Source organism: Ptychodera flava, chromosome 16 (assembly GCF_041260155.1).
Source record: "Ptychodera flava strain L36383 chromosome 16, AS_Pfla_20210202, whole genome shotgun sequence".
Classification (NCBI taxonomy): Eukaryota; Metazoa; Hemichordata; class Enteropneusta; family Ptychoderidae; genus Ptychodera; species Ptychodera flava.
The window spans coordinates 5,765,813-5,789,049 of NC_091943.1; the positions used below are offsets into that span (position 1 = coordinate 5,765,813).

The 23,237-nt window shown below is 38.6% G+C and overlaps 1 protein-coding gene and 1 long non-coding RNA gene across 7 annotated transcripts in view; both read left to right on the forward strand.

Moving 5' to 3' along the window:
• LOC139152625 (P-selectin-like) overlaps nucleotides 1-23,237 on the forward strand; it is a 117,971-nt gene that overhangs the window by 85,150 nt on the left and 9,584 nt on the right. For all 6 annotated transcript variants that reach the window (XM_070725867.1, XM_070725868.1, XM_070725870.1 and 3 more), the window contains 2 exons: nucleotides 18,820-19,020; nucleotides 20,878-21,051. In XM_070725867.1, the coding sequence (XP_070581968.1) occupies nucleotides 18,820-19,020; nucleotides 20,878-21,051 (375 nt within the window). The remainder of the gene's footprint in view (nucleotides 1-18,819; nucleotides 19,021-20,877; nucleotides 21,052-23,237) is intronic.
• LOC139152623 (uncharacterized) lies at nucleotides 5-6,390 on the forward strand. The gene is made up of 3 exons (XR_011556672.1): nucleotides 5-198; nucleotides 5,238-5,370; nucleotides 6,075-6,390. It is a non-coding gene; the product is annotated as an uncharacterized lncRNA (long non-coding RNA).

A 23,237-nucleotide genomic window follows, 5' to 3' on the forward strand; every position in this document is an offset into this window, starting at 1 on the left:
CGTAATTTTGGGGATTATCCAATCACCGACGTACATTAATTTGGCGCTTTATCTCAAATAACGGTGTTCAGGAAGACAAACACAGTAGGGATTAGACCATGAGTTGTCGTTGCTCCGACATTACAGCTATGCCAAGAAGGAAAGTTACTCCGCCAGAGCTTCTAACTTCGAAGATTAATACAGCCGTGGCAGAAACATGTAAGTGTGAGAATGATTGTGTTGAGGTGCTGTCGAGGGGCATACTCCTTGAATATCGGCAAAGACTACATGTTCTTACGCAGGGACCAGCGAGACATACGAAACTGATAGACATGTACAAACTTTCAAATTCTTCTAGCGATTTTGGTGAAGAGAAAGGTCAACAGAGGAATATTTGCTGGCACATAGGCCTATTTGGAATTATTTGTCACAACTCATCAGTATCTTCACGTCTGTCATAAACATTTTAAAAGTTGTTTCCCACGTTAACGAAGAGGGATTAGAGTACCCTGTTTTTACCAAAAGTTTGGTATTGATATAAGTCTAGTGACATTGCAGTCGTTAAATTCAATTTTCGGAATTCAAAAGATGTCATCGCCAGTCATTATAAACATCTTTGATGCCACTAAGTGAAAATTCGAAATTTTAGTATGGTAGAATTCAGAAGCAAGGCACTGTAGATAAAAAGGGAAATTCCTTTCGATGAGGATAGAAATTAATCGCCCGTTAGATATACCAGTATACGGAGACTACTTTTGACGGAGTATTCTGTGCCGTGTAATAGACATTTGAACATTCATAAGATCGGGAGAAATCACCGTTTGGTTTAGGCCGTGATACTTTTCAGTATAGTCTTGACCAAACTGGAATGCAATCTGGGACACCAAATGGCATCGTTTCACAGCACGAATCTACGGGAATGAAATTATCTGCAAGACAGCTATTTGAGTTACAATTACACAGCATGTTATTTTAAACAGCAGTTTGTCTCATGATTGTCTTGTTGGTCGTTGAAGATGAACTGTGTCTTTATCCATATAACGATAATAAGTGCGTTTACATGTCGTGATGTTGTTACGAATTGTTTTACACGTGCGTAAAAGTAAAAGTCTACGATAACGCCATATACATGTAAAATGAAACTTACGCGCTGCAATCGGAGCAACCATAGACCCTCGAGAAAAACGGGACAGGCAACTGCTGAGGTTTCTTTGTGCGATCTATCTTTGAATACATTAAAGTTTATTTGCCAAGCGGTCCCTGACAACAATACTTCGTACTTAACACTGAATCTCATTAACGATCAAACTGACGTTCTGAATATGTACACTTTGCTCTTGCATGGCACGTTCCGAGTAATGACACAGAGAATTTTGAGGGTTTTTTGATACTAGTTACGGTGAATGTTCTGGTAACGATGAAGATCACATTTTGGATTCAAGCCGAAGCCAAAGGGAAAAACTAGACGATAAAAACTGTGTACATTTAGCCATAGACGCTACAGAAAACTCTTGCTAGATATCTACAATATAAGTTTACATTCCCTACCATAAAAATCACCGATAACAAGAAACATTTACAAGTTAGACAGGTTTACACTTCCCCAGTCCTGCGAAACGAAAATCTGACCTTTATTTCATCTGTCACGCAACATTTGACGAAAATCAGGGAACACAAAAAAAGACTACTCCATTGGAGCTCAAATACACGACCTCTAACATTTTGGTACTGTTTTAGCCTAAAGAAACACCAAAGTTCGGATAAGCTACACATGTTTACATCCGCAAAGTACTAGAAAATACATTTGTAACACTGACTTTCGCTGTCAGGAGAAACTTCGCGATAAATCGGGACTATCCATCGGTTGATGGATTCAAAGCGGTAAGGTATAGACATGCATTTACACAAAGCTGAACGCTGACCTCGTAAATTTGGCCGTTCACAGTTTTCAAACAACAACATTTCAGTAGTTAACATACATACTTTACCGAATCATGGAGCACTCCTCGCACAGAAAATATTCCGACGGTTAAAAAACTGCAAAAACGAGGGAAAATTCGGGGATACACGGACGATTGCGGAATGTAAACAACTCTGTGATGTCAACTGCTGTCAAGTCTGGAACTGCAGCGGTATGTGTTTCGGATTTCTATTCGAACTTTCTCGAGGGGTCTATGGAGCAACCGGTTTTTTTGGGTTTTTTTTTATAAAAGACAGCACGCAGCGGGTGTCCGAGGCGTGAGAACAGCCTTACCATAAGGTCAAAGTGCGTGCGCTGATTATATTTCGCGATCTGCACCTCATTGATTATAGAGTCAACGTTGACGGCTTAGTAATCTTCGCTGCTGTGAGACTTGAGAGTTCCTCAAAATTTATGTCGATGCTAAGTGATTTTCTTTTGATCATCAATAATTATTGTAAATTGAGGGTCTACCCTTTCGCTGAGCACTAAAACTAATTTTGAACGCGTTAGCTCTTAGAGCATTTTGGTATAGATCCGTTGTCGTCAGGAATGCGGGTTTGGGCCAGTGTACAGGTCATGAATAAATATAAAAGGAAAGAGCGGTCGTGTAGAAAAATGATCATAGTATGTCAAGCCTCATTTACATTTTGAAAAACCGTCAGAGTTTATGTCGATGTCTGCAGTTTTTTCTAAGACTTTCCTCTAAAAGGTGTAATTTTGCCTGAACAGATCGGTGCTCGAGTTTGCCTTACTGAGGGAACTTGAAGTAGAAGGGCACTTTGGTAAACTGTAAACTGACAGTTAAAAGTCACGGAGGTGTAGGGTTAGAAAGGGTCATCGACATATCCGCTAGTCCACACACAGTGGCTGCGCTTCCGACCGAGGCAATATTAGCGCAAATGACAAGTTATATTACGTAATGGTTTGAGTAAGCAATACGTCACCTACTTGAACTTATCGAATTAGATCCTAGGGTTTGTGATTGCATAAGCTGTTGTGCATAGAGGACACCAGATGCGAGGAGGTCACCCTCCCGCAACTTCCGTGGTGCGATATTTGATTTTTTTAGGACTGTTCTATTCTCCATCCTATTGTTTTGTCAACGAGCTTCCTGTTCCTGCCCCGGCTGTTTGTAACTCATCTTTACCAAATTTTACCTCTAAAGGGACAGTGATTTTACTTTATTACGAATGCATGCCAGAGTCATTACAACATGTACATTTGGAGACGATTTACATTTGTACACTTTTCAGGCAGAAACGCAATTCACATAGCAAAGAAAGGCAGGGCCAGTGTCTGGCGAATTTTGTGTGGTTCGGGCAAGTGAAATCAATATTCTCCCCGTCAGACGGGCAAGTGGGGTTGAAGTTGGTGTATTCACTGATTCAGAGTACTCTACTAAGATCTGCATAATTTCAGTTTGAAAATGCGTTCGGAAGTCCTGAATTGCCTCGTAAAACCCATGATGAAAATCGGTCTGGAAAATTGTTTCCACTACATCTCGAAATATATTCCTCCGTTGTAAAATGCCACATACTTTCTGACGTACGCGGAGAGGGAACGCACTGTTTCTACGTGTCCCGTAAAGTGGTTTGCCGTTTACCCACGATTGGAGTGTCATTTGCTCTGCCGACTTCACTTGATACCGTTAAATCGTGTGCAGGTTGGCTTCACTTGATAGTGTAACTGCACCTTGTGCTTGTTTGATGACTGTACCGCGGATCTAATCTGTTAATTAACCATAAAACTTGAATTGCAAGCTTGCAATTCTCACTTCAAAATACGACGTGCCGACCTCTCTTGAAACTCATTCCAACAATGCATTATATTATCTAATTTTCTTCGTTTGAGCAGTGTGCGAAGTTCGAGGAAATCTTTGTCGAAGCGGCCACTTACAATTTTGCGTCGTTGACAGGAAATAAGACAGTACATACTTCTGTTGCCGGTGTAAACTCTACACATTGCAGACCGCGGGAAATTGTGTATACTGTGATTCATAATTTTGACAATGCGTAGAAGTGTTATTTGCCGTTCCGAACTGCTGCAATACACAACGGTCGGACCATGACACGAGCGCAGTAGCCTTCAACTTTTTGAATGACCCCCATACATTCCTCCACCGTCTCTCCACCCACCGGTCTGGAAACAGCTCCTGTTTCTTTGTTCCGATGCGCGTTACGGGTAAACATATCAATTACAAAAAATCCGTGAATTTCTGACACCTTAAAGGTGACAAGTACGTGAATTTGCATGAAAAATATGCTAATTGACCAAAATGACCAGAATGCACTGCGCTATTCACTACAGCGATTTTGCTGAATAAACTTGTCGATATTGTAACACAAACGTTTCGATATTGAGGTTGGGGCCTCAAGGTTCTTTCACATTTTTATACACAAAAATTGATTTCTTTTCAAAGCTGTTGCGTACTCTTTTGGCCTCAAAAATAGATTGAGCCATGGATGTAACAAGGAATCGCCGCTAGACAACTGTACGCGACTGTACCCCTAAGTCTTAAAACGGATAAACAAAGACACAAACAAATCACTATCCCAAAAATCATCGTTTCGGACGAAAAAACATCAAAATAAGTGTCTCACCATTCGTAAAATATCATAAATTTAATGTTCAATGACTGATATATGCTGAGTGGATGGAGGGACGGTGATTCCTCCAACCCCAGGATGAAACTAACGACCGCTCCCTAAACATCTGTTTATGGGGTATCACGTGACTGAGAACTGAAGAGTACCTGAGCAAATATCATCTTGAGTGAGATTTAATTTCTGAAAACCTGTTGAAATCTTTGGAATGGTAGTCGTACTGAACCTTAGGATATGTGGCAGCAATCTTGTATGTCCAAAGGTTAATTTGCTCAACCAGTGGATCTGGAGATTGTATTACATAACCGATAAATCTCTTGACAAATGTTAGGGTTTGGCGGTTTGGTCAGAACATGGATGTAAAAATCCATGGTTGGAAGTATACAGCACACTCTTTAATGTTTCACCAAATAGTTTTGTCGTGGAGATAAAAAAGTACTTGTGCACAGGAAAATTGTTTTTCCCACACAAAAAGGTAGAGGTCAACCAAAACCGTGACAAATACAAAAGTAAATCAACGTAATACATCAATCTTTCCCAATTATTCATATCTCAGCTAAGAATCTAGACACTTCATCATTGACAGCTCTGAAAAGTTTAAAGATATTGCCAATGCATTAGGTCATACTTGGTCATTTATAGGACCTTTCAAGTGGGCTAACATAAAACTTCAACTTGCTTTATTGATACAGGTTAACCTGGAGCAAAGTCTGTTTGGTAATATCAGAGCAAACATATTGCCATAGCAAATCACACATTTCCTGGGGTATAAGACATGCAGTCAGTCACCATGGGCATTCCACCACTGCAGTAGAGGGTTGACAGGTAATGTTGCTGAAAAATTATACCCTACCAGGTGGGTATAATTTTTCAGCAACATTGTACTTTATTTCTTAGTTGTCAATCTTAGCATTCAGTGTAGACTTGGTTCAAGTCTGTGAATTTCAAAAACAAACTTTTGTAATAGTTTCACTTGTGTCTCTCGTATTTCACACAAACCTATTTGGAATTGAGCAGCCCAGGCCTCAAGCCTGGTTTTCCTTGTTACCTTTGAGTCTGCGCAGTAGTGAGTTAGTTTCTGCTGATGTTGAGTTAGCTCCTCCCAAAATGCCAAATACGATGATGTCATCTTATGAATAATAGATTAGTCAATACAAACGTCATCTCATCAATAATTTATAGCACTGCAGATCGTGCAAGAAAGCAAAGTCTGTGATTCCGGGAGAAACTCCCCTGCATAGCGTTCACCCCACTCACAGTACGTTTTACATGAAAACAGACCACGAATCATTGTGTTAACCCCACTCAAACATTCACAAATCACAGACTTGAACCAAGTCTACATTCAGTGTTCAGAGCATGTATTAATTTACTGTATAAATACATGCACTCTCTACTACCTCCATGATGATAAATGGCAACCTTGTTGTACTGTGTAAAGTTATGATAGCTACATAATCTTTACTACTTCCTTACCTTTTTATGGTGAGTGTAGGTTGTTCTGAGTTTCCTCATCTTTTCTTGTACAGACAAAATGGAGATAGTTCAGCTAAGCAAGCAAAGTACCAACTGGTATCTTGGTGAGTTATCTTCTTACAGTCACGGAAAGCCAGCACGTAAGCCAGGAAACACACGATAGCTATTCTCTGACTTCTCACAAGGAAAAGGGAGGTCAGCAGGTGTGTAATACATGTGATTTTATGCTCTGTATTACAAGGCTGCAGTAATTAGTAAATCCAACAATGAATAACTTGATTAGGCTTCACTAGGAACAATGAGGAACATCACCCCCAGCCTACCTACGGCTACCCGTGATAGGTATGAATGCAAAAGGTTAGGGTATAATGTGCAACATATGAATTAAAAAGCCATTGGAAACTGCATTTTTCAGGGCCTGTATGTGTTACCCTTTCAAAAACTTATTTTCATAGAAAGGTTCACTATTTCAGCATCTGCATGTTTAATTACAGTTCACTTTGAATACTTTGAGGTAACAATTAACAAAGACGAGTACAACCAAACTGTTGTTTGTTGACCACTCCTGCAAGATGATGGTGTGCTGTTAGAGTTGCAATTCAAGTTGGAAACATGGCTATTTTTTATTTCGCACTTGAAGAAGACAAGGCATTAGGCAAAGTTGTGTCTCGCACAAATGGGATCACAATGTTGATAATAGTGTTTATCAACCAATAACATGAGCAAATAAATTGAGATGTATATGTTTTTTTTACTACACAGACAGTCAGTGTGTTACACAGATTCTGAAGCTTGACTCTATAAAGCAGGCTACCTGGCAATGCTGCTACAATATTTCAAAGATTAAAAGGATAGAACAAGGAAAACAATTTACCATGATACTTACCATTGCAATGACATGACAAAGTGAAAAATCACAGATAACCTCTTTTCTTGTTTAAAGGTTGGCATCTTACAACCGATATGTTCTAATGATGGATTCATTGTAAACACTGTCGTTCAGACAGTCCGTGCATCTGTTTTGATTAGGTTTATTTCATTCTGCATATATTCTCTTACAGGAACATTCAAGACTTACACAATAGAATGTTGGACTTCCAATTTATGTTGCGCAGGTATACTCTAAGTGGAACATTCAAGACTTGAACATCAGAATGTTGGACTTCCAGTAATTTTGAATACACCCAGCAACTCACATGCATCCGTTAGGATACTGGACTTCTAAAATTGTGATACAGTGAATAGTGGTATTAACTATTTCTTTCACAGGCATCATTATGGCATTACACTACTGTGCTGGACTTCCAGTGACTTTGAAGAACAAACAACTTGCCTGATAAGTGGCTGGAAGTCCAGCATTGATAGAATGAATATGCATATATTTGATGGGCGTCCAGGCTATGATGTTGGGATGTTGGACTTCCAAAATGTTGATACAGTAAATGTGGTATTGACAGCATTCTTGCCCTTATGTGCTAATATTGTACTTCCAGTATTGCTTGCTTCCAGTATTTGTGAATACATGACTAGAATGTTGAACTTCCAGTATTTGTGAATACATGACTAGAATGTTGAAATTCCAGTATTTGTGAATACATGACTAGAATGTTGAACTTCCAGTATTTGTGAATACATCCAGCAGCTTACAGGAACATGTAAGACTCACACACAAAATTGTCAATTGGACTGCCAGTTATTGTGAATACACCTAGAAATGTGCATGTACCTGTAAGAAAATTGGACTTCTAATATTTTGACAGTGAATGGTGATACTCAAGGTGTTCTTTCACCATGATGCTTTGATATTGCACTTCCAATATTTTTTTTACAGGGCATTGTTTTAAGTGACATTATGGCACTGATCAATACTGCGCAGAATTTCCAGTCACCTCGGAACAACCAACTTGGCTGGAAGTCCAGCATTGATACGGGAGACATGCATATGTCCATTGAATATTCTATGTTTGGATTTTGGACTTCCAAAATGTTGCTAATGTTGTACTTCCAGTACTGCTTGCATAAGGCATTGCTGTACAGTAATTTTATACAGCAATTTGAATTACATGTACTTAAAAATACTGAACTTACCGGATAGGGGGACTGGAAGTCCAGCATATGTCATGCAGTGAACACATGTTTGATGGACTTCCATAATTTTAGACTAGTGCACTTAAAGACATGTATTTTCATGAATAGTGGATAATAAACAATACTAATACTCAAAATATATACATTGACTCTTCTGTGTCTTGCTCTGCATCATCCAGCATTCAGTACATTAGAAATACTGTGTATATGGTGTAGGCTGGCAGAAATTAGAAACTGCCAAAAGGTAAAAGACAGTGTTTCAGACGGAATATTTGTTTCTCAAAAGTTACTCATGTGATAGCTTTGATATTTGGTATACATTTTTATACATATTATGATGAAATCATCAATTTTGTATTTTTGCAGCTAATGTTGCCATTTTAGGTCAGGCCATCCTGAAATGAGCTATCAAAGATCTCAACCATCTTCATCAATACATATGTCACAAAAAGTTGCTCTCTACATAACACAGCAGAGCTCTGTCGACTATTGGGTCGCTTGTTTTTTTTCAAAACCGCTGGTCAGACAGCTTTAATATTTGGTTAACAGGTCCCTAGGATGACCTTAGTGAGATGATTTCATACAGTCAGGAAATACTTAATTTTGTATCCATGTCTATAGTAGCTTCAGGGACATTGGCCCTATGTTTAAGATAATGCGGTGATTCAGTAAGCATTTGAAATGGTAAACTGTATTTGGTGTTGAAGTAAAAAATAATGAGAAAACATAGCTGAGGTGATTTCAGCAGGTTTGGTTTCCAACAAATATATTCAAAGTTTTTTTCAATGTTAAAGAGTGATGGAGGGGGGGGGGGGGGGTCCTGAGGTCCTGGCAGATTTTGAAAAAAATCCAAACAAATGTCAATAAAAAAATCAGCCACAGAAGGTTTGTCAAAAAGAAAAGGTGGGATAGTGGGAAAAAAAGAATGTACAGTGTATCGGATAAAAAAGATGTTCCTCATCAATCTTCCAGACAACCCCCTTTTATCAAATGGTACACCCCTGATGTATTTTTGTGTGCCATTAAACATGCAGTGTATTTTAGTTTAAGATGTCAATCAAGTTAGGTAAGGATTTGAAAGGAATAGTCAAGTTCACCACAGTTTAACTTTATCTCTTGTGTCATCATCCTTGTGTAATTGGTTAAGTTTGTAAGTTGCTCCAGATGTGGATATACCAGCTGTTCTGGAAGAAAACAATGTTTACTTTTCCCTATAGGGTTTCTGAGTTAATAATTGCATGTTGAAATCTCTCCAAGTATCTGGTGCATGGGCAAAATGTAAATATTGGTTGCATGTTATGTATTTCAGTCCATGTCAAATATTGTAAATGAAAAATCAGAACAGTTTGCTGTGTGCTTGTAAAAGATAACATGTATGTCAATTAAATTATGTAAAATAATTAAATATTAAATATTAAATGAAATTATGTCAATTAAATATTAAAACTGCCTTGCACTTTGATTGTCTTAAAAATTATCACAGAAGTAGAAAACGAAAAGAAACTAATCAAATTGCTGTAACATATTCACCCTCAGTGTCTGTAGGCCTATACTTAACTATTTTATCATTACATTCAGCTTTCTGTTATATCTTTATCACTCTCCATGGGCCAAGGCACACTTGGGGTCAATGTCATCACTCTGTGCCAGTCTGTGAATGTCAGTCTGTCTGTATTTAGGCCCTTGTTTCATACAATTGGTGGTTTGTTTTGATAACTATATTTGGTATATAGGGATAACCTAGCAATACAATTTTTTTGACAAAATGTGACATGACTTCGGTGACCTTTGACCTCAAATATACATATTTGTCCATAACTCAGTAACCACAAGTGCTACACCCTTCATGTATAGTATGATGGGACACCTTTAATGATGCCACATATTGTACCTCATTAATTATGTGCATATCTAATTTTGAGCAAGCCAATAGAGCCAGAGGTCTGATTTTGATTTATAGGGATAACTATAGGAGAGAATTTTTTTTGACAAAATGTAATGTGACCTCGGTGACCTTTGACCTCAAATATACATATTTGTCCATAACTCAGTAACCACAAGTGCTACACCCTTCATATCTTGTATGATTGGATACCTTATGATGCCACATATTGTAGCTCATTAATTATGGACATATCTCATTCTGAGCAAGCCAAGAATAGAGCTGGACGTCTGATTTTTACCTCGCGTGCGCATGCGCTCAGCGAGGTTATGTCGCAGCGATGTCTGTCTGTCTGTCTGTCTGTCTGTCTGTCTGTCTGTTGGTCCATTTTCTCAAAAACGGCTGAACGTATTTCAGTCAAATTTGGTAGACATCTTCAGAATTCAAATGGCTAGAACTGAAAAGGTTTTGGTGGGCGTGGCTTGGATATTAATGAAGTTATGAAAGTTTTAATTTTTCTGTTACGCCGCGTATGACAAGTGAAAACAATCGACTGTTTGAGGGCGCTGTGAAATGTGCTTGTCCAGGTTGGCTACAGCTGGATAGCTCTGGTTTCAACCACGGTCCCTCCGTGTTTCAACCTCGTATTGAACATTAAAATATGATATTTTATTACTCATTCAACTCACTATTCAAGATAAAATATCGTTTAGCAAATTAGCTTCATCCTTGGTAATTGATTGTTTCCCTCGCTGCTCGATCGCCAGAAATGAGTACATACGTTCTTAGCCCTGCGTACGATGCTGTGTGTTCCGCTACAGCTATTAATAGCCCCGCTCACCACAGCCCTGCAAAGACCCGTACGTAGAGTTGGTGACTTCAAATCCATTTTGGACTTGACGTAAAAACCAAATTACTGCCGAAATTCAGCGTTCTTGGGCCCAAGTCGTATCCCTGCCTACCGCAGCTACTCGATCGCTTCCAAAAATGCCAGTCTTTTATTCTTTTTTCGTAAATAACCGTCGATGTCGGCAACTCTCTCGCTAGCCCTGTGTACGTACGCAGTGTACGCTGTGCATTCCCTGTGTGCGTTCCTAACACACAGCGTACACTGCGTACGTAATACGTTCTCTACCTAGCCTCATGGCATGGAAGTGCTGATGAATAATAACTTTGGGTCAAAGGTATTGAAGTGTCCAATCAGGTTCGTGCACAGAGTCCAAGGCCATGACCTACTTCATGTACTGCTGCACTGTTTTGATTTTGCTTCGCCAAGAAACGTATTCGTCATTGTCCATAGAAGTATGTTTGCTCTCCTTTGAGGTTGTTTGTGAAACAAATTCCGGGATAGGCCTTGGAATGCATACGATCGGCATCGCGGCAGTGCATGTAGCTAGCCGTACGAGTATGGCGAGAGTGTCCGGCTTTGGCTACGCCGCCTCCCACCTCCGGTAGGCGGCGTAGCCCCCGGCGTAGCCAAAGCCGGACACTGTCGCCATACTCGTAGGGCTATGCATGTAGCGTACCATGCTTGTGTAACTGCCGAGCTCAACGTGCATTCACGGTTGATACTCGTGTACAATCATGATGTGTTCAATTCTGATGAAGATTCATAAGTCTTAGTTTTGCAGTCTTTTTTCCGTACGATAATCCTGACAATACGTGTTACTGTTAGACGAGGTGGCCATTTTATGATAAGTTTCAATACTGCACAGCTACATAGCGTCACTATCGTGTGATCGAGGTACAGCGTTGTTGAACGGGATACAGAAACTCTGCAGAGGGAGAAACGATCGTTGACATGAACAGTCAATGTACTTCAGCACGTAGTCCGCAGATAGCGGATCGAGAAAATAAACGTGTCCCAGTAAATAACGGAATATTTATGTACATTAACTCGATATTAATCAAATTTCCAGCTCATCGCAAAAAATGTATTGCAAAGATTAATTTGTCACTGACAAATACTGCACTGTATGGAAAAAACAGTCTGTAGAATAGTTCAACTTCAACTGGTAGGCATAGTATTACCCGAGACAAACACTTGTGTTGTCAATTTTGATTTCATTTCATAAACTTCATACTTCATCGAGTATCGTGTATTTCAGCCTTTGTGAAGCCATTTTATTGATATTTTCAATTTTTGTCTTGGCTTTGTTGTTGAACATGTTGAATCGTCTCCGTGGACATGTACGCAAAAGTGTGACGGGGTCGAAGTGACTTGGGTACCTGGGGCCGACCAAAACCAGTGTGAATTACTGGGGTCAAAGCGGACAGCGACCGGGATGACGTGTTCCCCAAGCGAGCTACCTAGTACCTTCAGAAGTCTGTTTCATCGCAACTTTTAAAACCCGTCATTTATTTACTGATGTTATTCTCAGCATCACAAACATATACGCCTCTGCTATGTATCACAGCAAATAGTTATATTTGAGCGCCCCGTAAATGGGATCCTCGTTTTTTTGTGAACCCGGAAGTGTGTCTTGCTCAATGCATTTCCTACCCATAGCGAGGGAAACTGCCCGCGTTCCCATGCTCCCATGCACCCTTTTTCATGCCAGTGCAACGCCATCTGTGCAAAATTTGACCTCTCTTATTCTAACAATGACGTAGTTGACTTTGGACTTCGATTTCGTAAATGTGATGTCCATGCAGTGAGTTTGGGTTGGCGCGCTTATAATGTAGCTCTGCATGGCAGGGCTGTGTGTTACCGGCGTTACACGGCCTCCCACCACAGGTGTATCGTTTTTGGGCGCATTGAGATACTGTGAAGTAGGTCAACTCGTTCTACATGGCAATTATATGTGAAATATGCAGAATTTATACGCAAACGCGACCTCTGCCAGTTAAGAGCCTGCTCAGCCATTTGCACTTGCATCGACAGATATTGTTGGATCATAATTTTTCAAATGGTTTCTTCTTTTTTTTCATTGCGTAATACAGTGGGGATAATGTCAAATTTAGATAGATTGGATTAATTTCGGGAATAAAAACAATGTAATGTCATAAAAGCCAATACCCCAAGAAGTACTTTACAAAATGTGCACGCGAGGCAATTCAGTTCATATCTGGTTGGTATATAGGGATAACTATAGGAGAGAAATTTTTTGACCAAATGTCATGTGACCTTGATGACCTTTTACCTAAAATATATGTTTATGTCAATAAATAAGTAACTACAAGTGCTATGTCCTTAGTATTTAGTAGGATGGGAGACCTTATGACAACACATGCTTTACCTCATTAATTTTGCACACATCTAATTCTGGGCAAGCGAATAGAGCTAGAGGTCTGATTTTTTGGCATATAGGGATTAATTAGCAATATAATTTTTTTTTCAAAATGTCATGTAACCTCAATGACCTTTGACCTTGATTATACATATATATGCATATCTCAGTAACCACAAGTTCTATACCCTCCAATTTTGATAGGATATTAGACCTTAAGATGTCACATCTTGTACCTCATTTATTATGCGCATATGTATTTCTTGGCTGGCCAATACTGCTAGAGGTCTGATCTTTTTCCCGATTTAGAACCATAACTTAAGACATGCCTCATGTGTTTCAAATTGGGAACAACGACATAGACCTATTTGCCCATAGATCTCAACATATACACTCCAGTGATACTTCTTAATGACCACATTTCCCTGCCCCATCAAGACTAATACTCCTATTACAAGTAGGGACTGTCATTGTCAATGACTTGTTTAGTTAATGGTTGTATCACAGTATACGATATTTCTAATTCTGTATTTTTTCCATTTTATATCTGATAATTACATTAAACATATTTCACTGTCTCCAGTACATTTTATTTAAAGCCCCAACTCCCGTATAAAAGCGCGAGAACCTACGAGAGTGGCCATAATGGTGGGATATTCAAACGTACTCGGTACGCTCTGGACGCCGTCCATAAAAACCGTTAATTAGAAATCTACAGATTAATTTTTTTCTTGGGAATTGAGGGATATGTGTATAAGTATTTGGAGCACAATATACTTGGTTTCTGACGAAATTAAATTTGAAATGACGTCTGGAACCAGAAAAAGGATAAAATATTTGCCGGTATATCGCCGGTATAACGTTCGATGTTCAGTTTGAATCTGCATGATTGACATGATATGCAAATTGCAAATGAGTCATTAGCGATACGTTGTTTACTTTTTCCGCACGTAGCGTTGATTGTTCAAGGCGGGGAAAAACACCAAATACTCGGAGCGTACTGAAAGATACAAACGCACACACACTGTGTATAACAAATACACGCAAACACATTTGATTCAGTAGTTCTCTTTTGGAAAATTTGTTGGTCCTGAAAAGGACCGTTTTCATTTATGTTGGCCTACCTGAGCCGTACATTTTACAGACAGGAAGGCCTATACTGTCATTCATGCCCAGCATAAAGTACGTCTGGTATGTTCGGGTTGAGACCACGGACAAGTACCAGCAGAAATTCTGGCATGATCTTTCACTTTGTCTACACTGTCTGTATATCTTCTGTCTTCTTTTCAAATTTCAAGTTTTACCCTCGAGTCAACGTACTGTTGAAAGCGCAATCATCGTAATGCGATATGCGTAACTATCGCTTAGCTGTTTCCAAAAGTGATATACATGTTCTTTGCCGATCTAAAGCCGTGCATGCCTATGTAACACAAAGCGAACAAAGTCAAAATTCAAAAAACAAGTAGCCTCCAATGTGCTGACAAAACCGGGATTTTTTTGACGCCTGCAATCGCCTTCGGCATATTCGGTCGTCACTGCTGGGTCACTTATGCTGATCTCAGTGATCAGACGTCGAGTTGACAGCTGAGGTCACCGTACTAATCAGTCCCATAAGTTGCACTCAAATGTCCGCGCTCGATCCCCATCATACTAGCTCCAATTCATTCCTGGCAAAGAAAATTCCCGAGGCTACCTGTAGTGCTCATCATTGACCGCTATCTTCATAAAGCCAGCTGACATAGTGTGATTAGCAGTCTGACTCTGACTACCACGCGTTTGTAATGAACTAGTATCGCGACTGCGTGGAGAGTGTAGAAGTGCACTCGATTTTGGCGGGATCGTTCAATGTAGCGAAATACTAGAACTAACCTTTTTATAAGGAGGGATGAACATTGAAACGAATGCTCCGAGAATTCATGAAATCACTTTATTCTGATTTTATTTTTGGTGATTAAATATTAACAGGTTTGATTTCTAAAATAAGTATTTTTCAGAAGCTTTTTGAAATAATCATAAGACAACAAATCGACACCACATTTCATTTCGGTCACCATAAAACTTGTAATCGAAGCCGGGGGAATAGTCGTCGGTACCCTCCCATCCGACAGCGCCGAGTTCATGAGACAACGAAATTTTTGAAAAGGAAACTACAACTACCATCCAAGAACTGTGGAAACTACGTTTTATAATGGAGACACAGCCCTGCCTCGCTAAACTAAGGTCGAATGAGCAAAGGATTGTTTGTAAGACAAAAGCTCTACAAAATTTGGTAGACGACTTGGCCGTTGAGCATTGTGGTAAATGTCCGTCGTCCATCGAAATAACCACACTTGATAAATTTGGACATCTAGTAGGCGAATTTGCTGTTCTTTCAGAACTGTTTTGATTTTTTCCCGTTCTTTCCTGAAATGCGGCATTTCTAGGACGGCGTTCGGACAAAACGGTGCTTCATTATTATCTTCAATCAAGACTCCCTGCAAGAGTGATGTACACTATATATACTATGACTGAGCCGAGGAAAACCCCGATAATAGATCCCATGGCAGAAAACTACATTTTGTACGATTTCTGCATCGTTTACGCGTATACAAAGATGCGGATAGCTATTGCCACTGTCATGATATGCATTATGTTGAATCATTCAAAAATGCACTGAAGACAATGACAAACGCTTCGTTTTCGGACGAGAAACGTATACCATGACGCACAGGCGTACGGAATGTTTCCTAGATCGTCGTCGGATGGGAAGTGACTGACACTGTACTGTGAGGCCGAAGGCCGAACCTCGTACTGTATAAGAATACACAGTACGAGGTTCGGCCTTGGGCCTCACAGTACAGTGTCAGTCACTTCCCATCCGACGACGATCTAGGAAACATTCCGTACGCCTGTGCCACGACGCATGAGAACTAAGGAGTGTCGATCGATCGCCTGGCAACGTCATCACGGTTTGTACAAATCCGAGGCTACGCCGCACCGAACCTCTGCTCCAGTAAGACCTCGAAAAAGTCTATGTTCAAGACAAACCTATTGGGGAAATGAGTGGATGTATCGTATGGACCGTAACCGTAAAATTGGGTGAAAATAGTATACGTAAAGTCCCGTGCAGTCAATGTTTACATTATGTGGCGTGCACGTTCTATTTTTGGAGGTGTTCAACCAGCTGTTTTAATTTGCTACTTTTTGTTCACAAACAAACATATTAGTTATGTTTTTGCTCCGCCCATTTTTATCGATTTTTCTCGGTAGGGCCCTACCGAGAGTTACCGGTTTAAGTATATTCACTTCATGCACTTTATCCCTTTCACACATGTTCAAATATCTGACCAGAGAACAAACACTAAATAGTCCAGGATGGGAGCTACAGTGTCATTGACGCTATTTTTTCTGTTTGTATGCATTTTGTAATACATATGCGTATAGGTATTATGTATGTGCAGCTATATTTTGAATGCCAAACCTTGAGAAATGTAGCATGTATCAGTTGTAGTATTTTGAATTAAGATACGTCATCAGGTAAGGGTATGAAATTGTTTAAATGAAAGTGAAAGTTCTGAAAATTAAATGATGATATATTTTCTTTGTGTAGTGCTTAATTCATAACCCAGTGCACATGAAAAATTTTATCATTCCTTGTACAATCATTTGAGAACTGTTTCCTGTTTTCATGAAATGTCAAAACATGAAAGAACAGTAACTACACTTTTATTTCAATGTACCTTTTTGTAAAGATTACAAAGAATTAACTTTATATCAAGAAATCACTGATTTTGGTAAATATTACTATTAAAACTAAAAGTGACATTCAAGTATTTGGGTAGTTAAGGGGTTATCATTGGGTGAAGAGTGATCATGTATGGCAAAAAAGGTGTACACCAACCCAATTTGCCATATTTTGGTCTGATTCAATACACACCAGCCAGCGCATCATCTCAATTCTGCTACGTATAGTCCCTCAAATTACCCCAATATCCTTCATTCTTTCTTGAAGTCCAACAGAAATGCTAAAAATGATATTTCCTTGCAACTGAAGACTCGGCTCGGTGCATTCCTTGTCAAAGAGTGATTGCTGACCACTCATCATGTTCTGCATTACTGTATTGTAATATACATGTACATTGTACTAAAAACGTACATAAGGTGAGGTAAAAATTTGCCAGCTGATATTATGACTTTAAAAAAACTTGGATAACTTATATGAAGAAAGTCGACCAAATGTTCACAGCTGTCAAAAGCTACAAACAAATATCAATAGAAAAATGTGCAGGAGTCTGAAAGACAACCATTTTAATGAATCTTTGAGAAAATAAGGAGATTCTGAGAAGTGAAAGTCAAACACTGGTGGCGCTGTCTAGACTCTCACTAACAGGTTCTCACTAACATTCGGTATGGCATATAGACGTAATGCAGAAGTAAAGTTTGTAAATAAATTATCACTGGTTACTCATTTGTTAAAATTATCATGAAATGATCGGTATTGGAATTCTGACAATAGTGAATTGTGATCTTGAGATAAGTGCACACTGTGTTGTAGTAAATTTTCTCCAGGGCAATAAGGTTCAAGGAAAGTGGAAGCGTAACTAGTTTCTATGTCCATGGTTTATAAGGTGACTTCCCCAACCAAAGACCCTCCCACTTTGCATCCAATTAAATCAAAACGTCTTACCATAATTATGTGATAGTGTTTGCTGGTCACAGTTCTACCAAACTTTACCATGGTTTGTAGACTTGGTTCAAGTCGGTGAATTTTAAAAAAAATAAAAACATTTATAATAGTTTCTCTTGTGTCTCTCCTATTTCGTACAAACCTATTCGGAATTTGGTAGCCCAGGCCAGGTTTTCCCAGCGATTGAATGCGTTAATTACTTTTGAGTCTGCGCAGTATAGTGAGTTAGTTTCTGCCAGGTGAAACTCCGCTTTTTAAGGTCTATGGTTCACCCGACTCATCGCGTCCACTCCATGGCCTCACGCGCACGTTTCACATGAAAGCAAAGTACAAATCATTGCGTTCACTCAAACATTCACAAATCACAGACTTGAACCAAGTCTACATGGTTTGTATATGTATGAACCTTTCGGGCTTAGTGTGGAAGTTTCCATGCCAAAACTAGAACGTTTGTCCAACCAATGGTTAACGTTGAACTCGCTGTTCAACATAAACCCTATGCAATTATAATCGCCAATGAAATATTTGTCAAAATGATTAACATAAATCATAGATTTTGGTATCAAGTACCAGTCTTGTTTTGCCATCGAAATTTCCCAGTTAAAGGCCTGACTATTCACTTTTATTGAGATCAAAAACATATTAGCGACATAAATTTGTTGGAAGTTACATCATCTTTGATAGGAAATTTCTTTTCAGAATCACTCGGCTATGCCCTTTATAAATTTGAGGTGCAAGTTCCCTGGGATGTTGTTATGTCTGTCTTAAACTATTCAAACTACTAAGTTTACCTCCAGTTAACATAACCCTGTTTGTGCCACAAATACCGACAGTATGATACTGAGTTTGCTTGATATGGACACAGGTCATGTCGATGTAAGTTGATTACGATCAAAATGGGAGCATAGTGTCATTGTCACTATTTTTTACAGAGGTACAGTGTCCACCAATTACAAGTCCGACGTATGTCCACATAACATCTGAACGTCATCCACTAAGGCAAAACGATGACCCATACATTCTTGGTGATAAAGTGTCCTTCTCATGCAGTTATGGTTATCAAATCCAAGGGGTGTCATCTGTCACTTGTACATACACAGGTCAATGGTCTGACCAAATTCCAACATGCCGTGGTGAGTATTTTGTTTTCAAATTTTATTTGAGTGTGTTCTTTTACCAAATATAACCAATATAATTACCAATGTGTACTAGGAGTAACAGTTTAATTTTTGTCATATCACACTTGGTTGGTCATAATATTGTGAGAGCAGTCAGATAACTGCAGAGTAGTTTGGAGCATCATCAGTGAGCTTTGCAAAAGAATTCAAGTGGGAAGTCTGCATATTTCCCATTTGTGTGCATTCGCTGACTCTTCATCGTCCAGCTGATCTGCTTTCATTGCTATAATCATGGTACAACTGTAGATCTACAGCTACTTGTCATCTAATAGTCTACTGCAAATCTACAGCAGATCTAATTTAGTCATCTTAGACAAACTCCATCGACTTTTGTGTATACATAGTTCGGTACTAGATAAAAATTACATGAAAAGTAGATAAGGATTAGAAGGATCGAAAGTAGACGAGACACAGGTGAATTTCGAACTTATTAGTCACACATTGAACAGTCATTGCAACAAGAAACATGAGCACAATACATAATGGTATTCTACTGGTATCGGGTTCTTTAAAAACAAAGACAGTACCTACAACGCCAAAGCATGGTGAAATCATCATAGAGATAAAATACGGATGGAAAGATCGGTTAAGCATATCTCTGGAATTTACAACACTGAGAACTTGGCAATAAAGCACCTAAGAGGCATTACCAACTATACAAACTATGAAAGATATCGACATTGTACCATCCTTAGATGAAGTGAACAAAAGCATTGACTCACGTGGTACAGGAAAGACTTTAGGAGATGGACTTCCAACAGAAGTTTATCCAACCAGCAAAACTGCTATCAACTTTATTATTTTGTGTAAAGAAACAAATTACAGTACCAATAACGAGGCAAAAGATTTTACAGATTAATCCATGGTGTTACTTAATAAGAAGTGATCGCAATATCTATTGCAGCACGTCACTCCTTAACGTAGCAGTAACGCTATTTATTCTGGTTGTTCTATCTCTCCCGGAAACGCTTGTTGAGACAGTCGATATTGAGTCACAATGTGGTTCTCAATGTAAGAGATCCACAGTTGACATGATCGTCTCCTTGCAACAACTCTCGGAGAATTGTATCCTTTTTCATACATCGCACCAACGAATTGGATTTTATAAGTAGAGCTTGCCTCAGTAAGAGCCTACAGAAGTTTGGATGTCATGATTGTCCACCTAAAATCCCGTCATTAGCAAGTTATTTTATGATATTAGACACACTGTTGAATCAATGTAATGGTGAAAAGAACAACAGTTCTCAATGGTTCTAAAACAGGGATGTATTCTGGCAGCTCTACTTTTTGGCATATTTTTTTTCAACAGTACTCATCTACATTATGACTTATCAACAGTCTCAGGCACGGTCTATCTTTACTCTGGAAGCAATGGATGTCTACTCAATCTTAAAAGATTGCAAGCTTTAAGGTGTATCGTGTAACAATCAGACATCTTTTGTCTGCTGATGATGCTATCCGTTTCAAAAGTGCGCACAAGACAGCATTCAGAAGCTTGTCAACAGATTTGCAGATATATAAATGTTGATAGTCTATACATAAATTTTGATGATGTCACGTGCTACTTTACATAACAGAGAGCATCGACAATTATACAGAGTACTGGTATTTATCATATCCGGCAGTAATTAATCACATATGCCCTATAAAAGATCTTGTCAGGGGTTTTCAAGAGTGCTACACTCTGGTGTTCAATGTCAGACAGATTTTCTTTGACTAAATGACCGGTAGCTGTTTTTTACAGTCTGTTGTTTCTTTTTACCATATTATCATTTGATAACAACGTTTATTTGGTGTGTTGTATCCCCACAGTAAATACGTGTCCTAACATCGAAGCTCCTGACAATGGTTTTAAAATCGGTGACAATTATAATTTGGGAAGCAAGATTCGATTTTCCTGTATTGAAGGATACACATTAGAAGGAGCTGATGAAATAGAGTGTAAGATTGATTATCAGTGGTCAACTAGTGTTCCAACATGTCAAGGTAAGTTTTGACTGGCCTTATAGTAATAAAGCTCGCACAATGTACTGTACATTATGCTTCAGGTATATGCTTCAGCATGTGGGTCAATCTCCTCCATGCCATTGACTTTAATTGGTCATGTCTAGAACTTTCTAGAAGGTCATGTTTACAACAAGTGAAGATATTTTTGAATAGTAATGAGCACAGGTGCTTAAATCAACCAGTGATCGCGAAGCCTCCTGTAAACGTACATACGTTTACAGGAGGCTTCGCGATCACTGGTTGATTTTAAGCACCTGTGGTAATGAGCATATCAATAGACATTCTATGTTATGCTTAATATTCTCTAGATGGAATCATTCTAGTATAAATGAGAGATGGTACAGATTTTTGAATTTAGGCAATTAGAGATCACTTCAGTGTTTAATTCAAGACTTTTGAGACTTTTAAAGACCTTCGCAATCACGCTGGATTTGCTCTGTTTAATCTACACGGTTCACACTACATCAAACCTGCGGTCAAAGAAGGAATTCCTCACTCACGATTGTTTGTCCAACTCAACTCTCTGGAGACTAGGAGTTTTATGCCGTCCTAGCTGAAATAAGCAATTTTTGCGCTGCACTGAATTTGTTTTTTACTTTACACCGTAAATTTAGTTATTAGTTTTGATACATTTATTTTTAAGAAAATCGCTGACTTCACCCTTTTTCTGTCGTAACAAGCCTCATCAGAGAAATTATCTTTCATTGTTTAAACATTTTCTCATGATTATTCCATAGCAAATTGTTACTCAAAATGCTGTAAGTTGAAACTTATTGTCGATGTTAACACCAGCAAAACTGCGATCAGCAATTAATGAAGCTGAAATATTTTTCAACAAAAAAATTTTAGTCAGGAGAGTTCAAATAAAGGAATGAGTTTTGAACACCTACTAAAATATAGCAAAAAAAGCTGTAAGGGCAGATTTCTAGCTGCCCTGTTTTTGTTGTCTTTCTGTATATACGTAAACAATTCTAAACCGAGAAAGTATGCTCTCTGTGACTTCAGTATTTGCTAGTAGTTCCTAATATTGTTTAGATACAATTTTTTTCTAAAAAAAATTGGTAGAATAACTGATATACAAATGAGCAATTTCAATGTAAAACATAGGGCCAAAGTCCCTGAAGCTACTATAGACATGGATACAAAATTAAGTTTTTCCTGACTGTATGACATTATCTCACTAAGGTCATCCTAGGACCTGTAAACCAAATATTAAAGCTGTCTGACCAGCGGTTTTGAAAAAACAAGCGACTCAACAGTTGACAGAGCTCTGCTGTGTTATGTAGAGAATAACTTTTGTGACACCTGTATGATGAAGAAGGTGGATATCTTTGATAGCTCATTTCAGGATGGAAAAAAATATTCCGTAAAAATACAGATTTGCATATTTCATCACAATTTTAACAAATCTAAGTTGGGTTATCCCTAGGGACCTGTATACGAAATAACAAGCTGTCTGACCAGTGGTTATGAATAGGAATATTTTTACCAAAAACGCCTTTTTTGGTGCTAATTTGCATATTTTCAACAATATCAAAAAATTAATAAAAGAGTTTCTCAAAATCATATATTTTATCCACACAACAAATATCAAATCAGTAAGTACTGCAGTTCTCTAGATATTTGAGTGGACGGACGCCTCACAAACGGACATACATAATACATACATACATACATACATACATACTGACAGTGCACGCCGGACAGATACCCATCCCAATAGCTTCTATAGACTATATTAGTCTATAGTAGCTAATAAACGAGAGTTAATTACATTCTAATTAAAGTAAACAAGACTTGCTTAAATCAAGATTTTCATCATATCTGTTCAGGTTATAAAGAATATTAAGGTGGTTATTTTATCAGTATTTTCATCCTATTTACCAAGCACATTTTAACTTTCAAATTAACATTGCAAGTAAGTTCTGTTGAATAAGTTGAGCCTGTAGGTACTCAGAGAAAGCACACTGAAGAGACAAATGTTTGAAACTTGAGAAGTTCAAGGTCATCAAAAGCATCATGTAACACTTTCATTGCACTGTTTACACAGATTGCATAATTGCTATAAATAGCACATGAGGAATCTTACAGCCCAGCTTTACCATAAAAACCCTATCACTTTGACCACTCTTTTAATTGACCACTCTATTTTTTTCCTCAAAAAG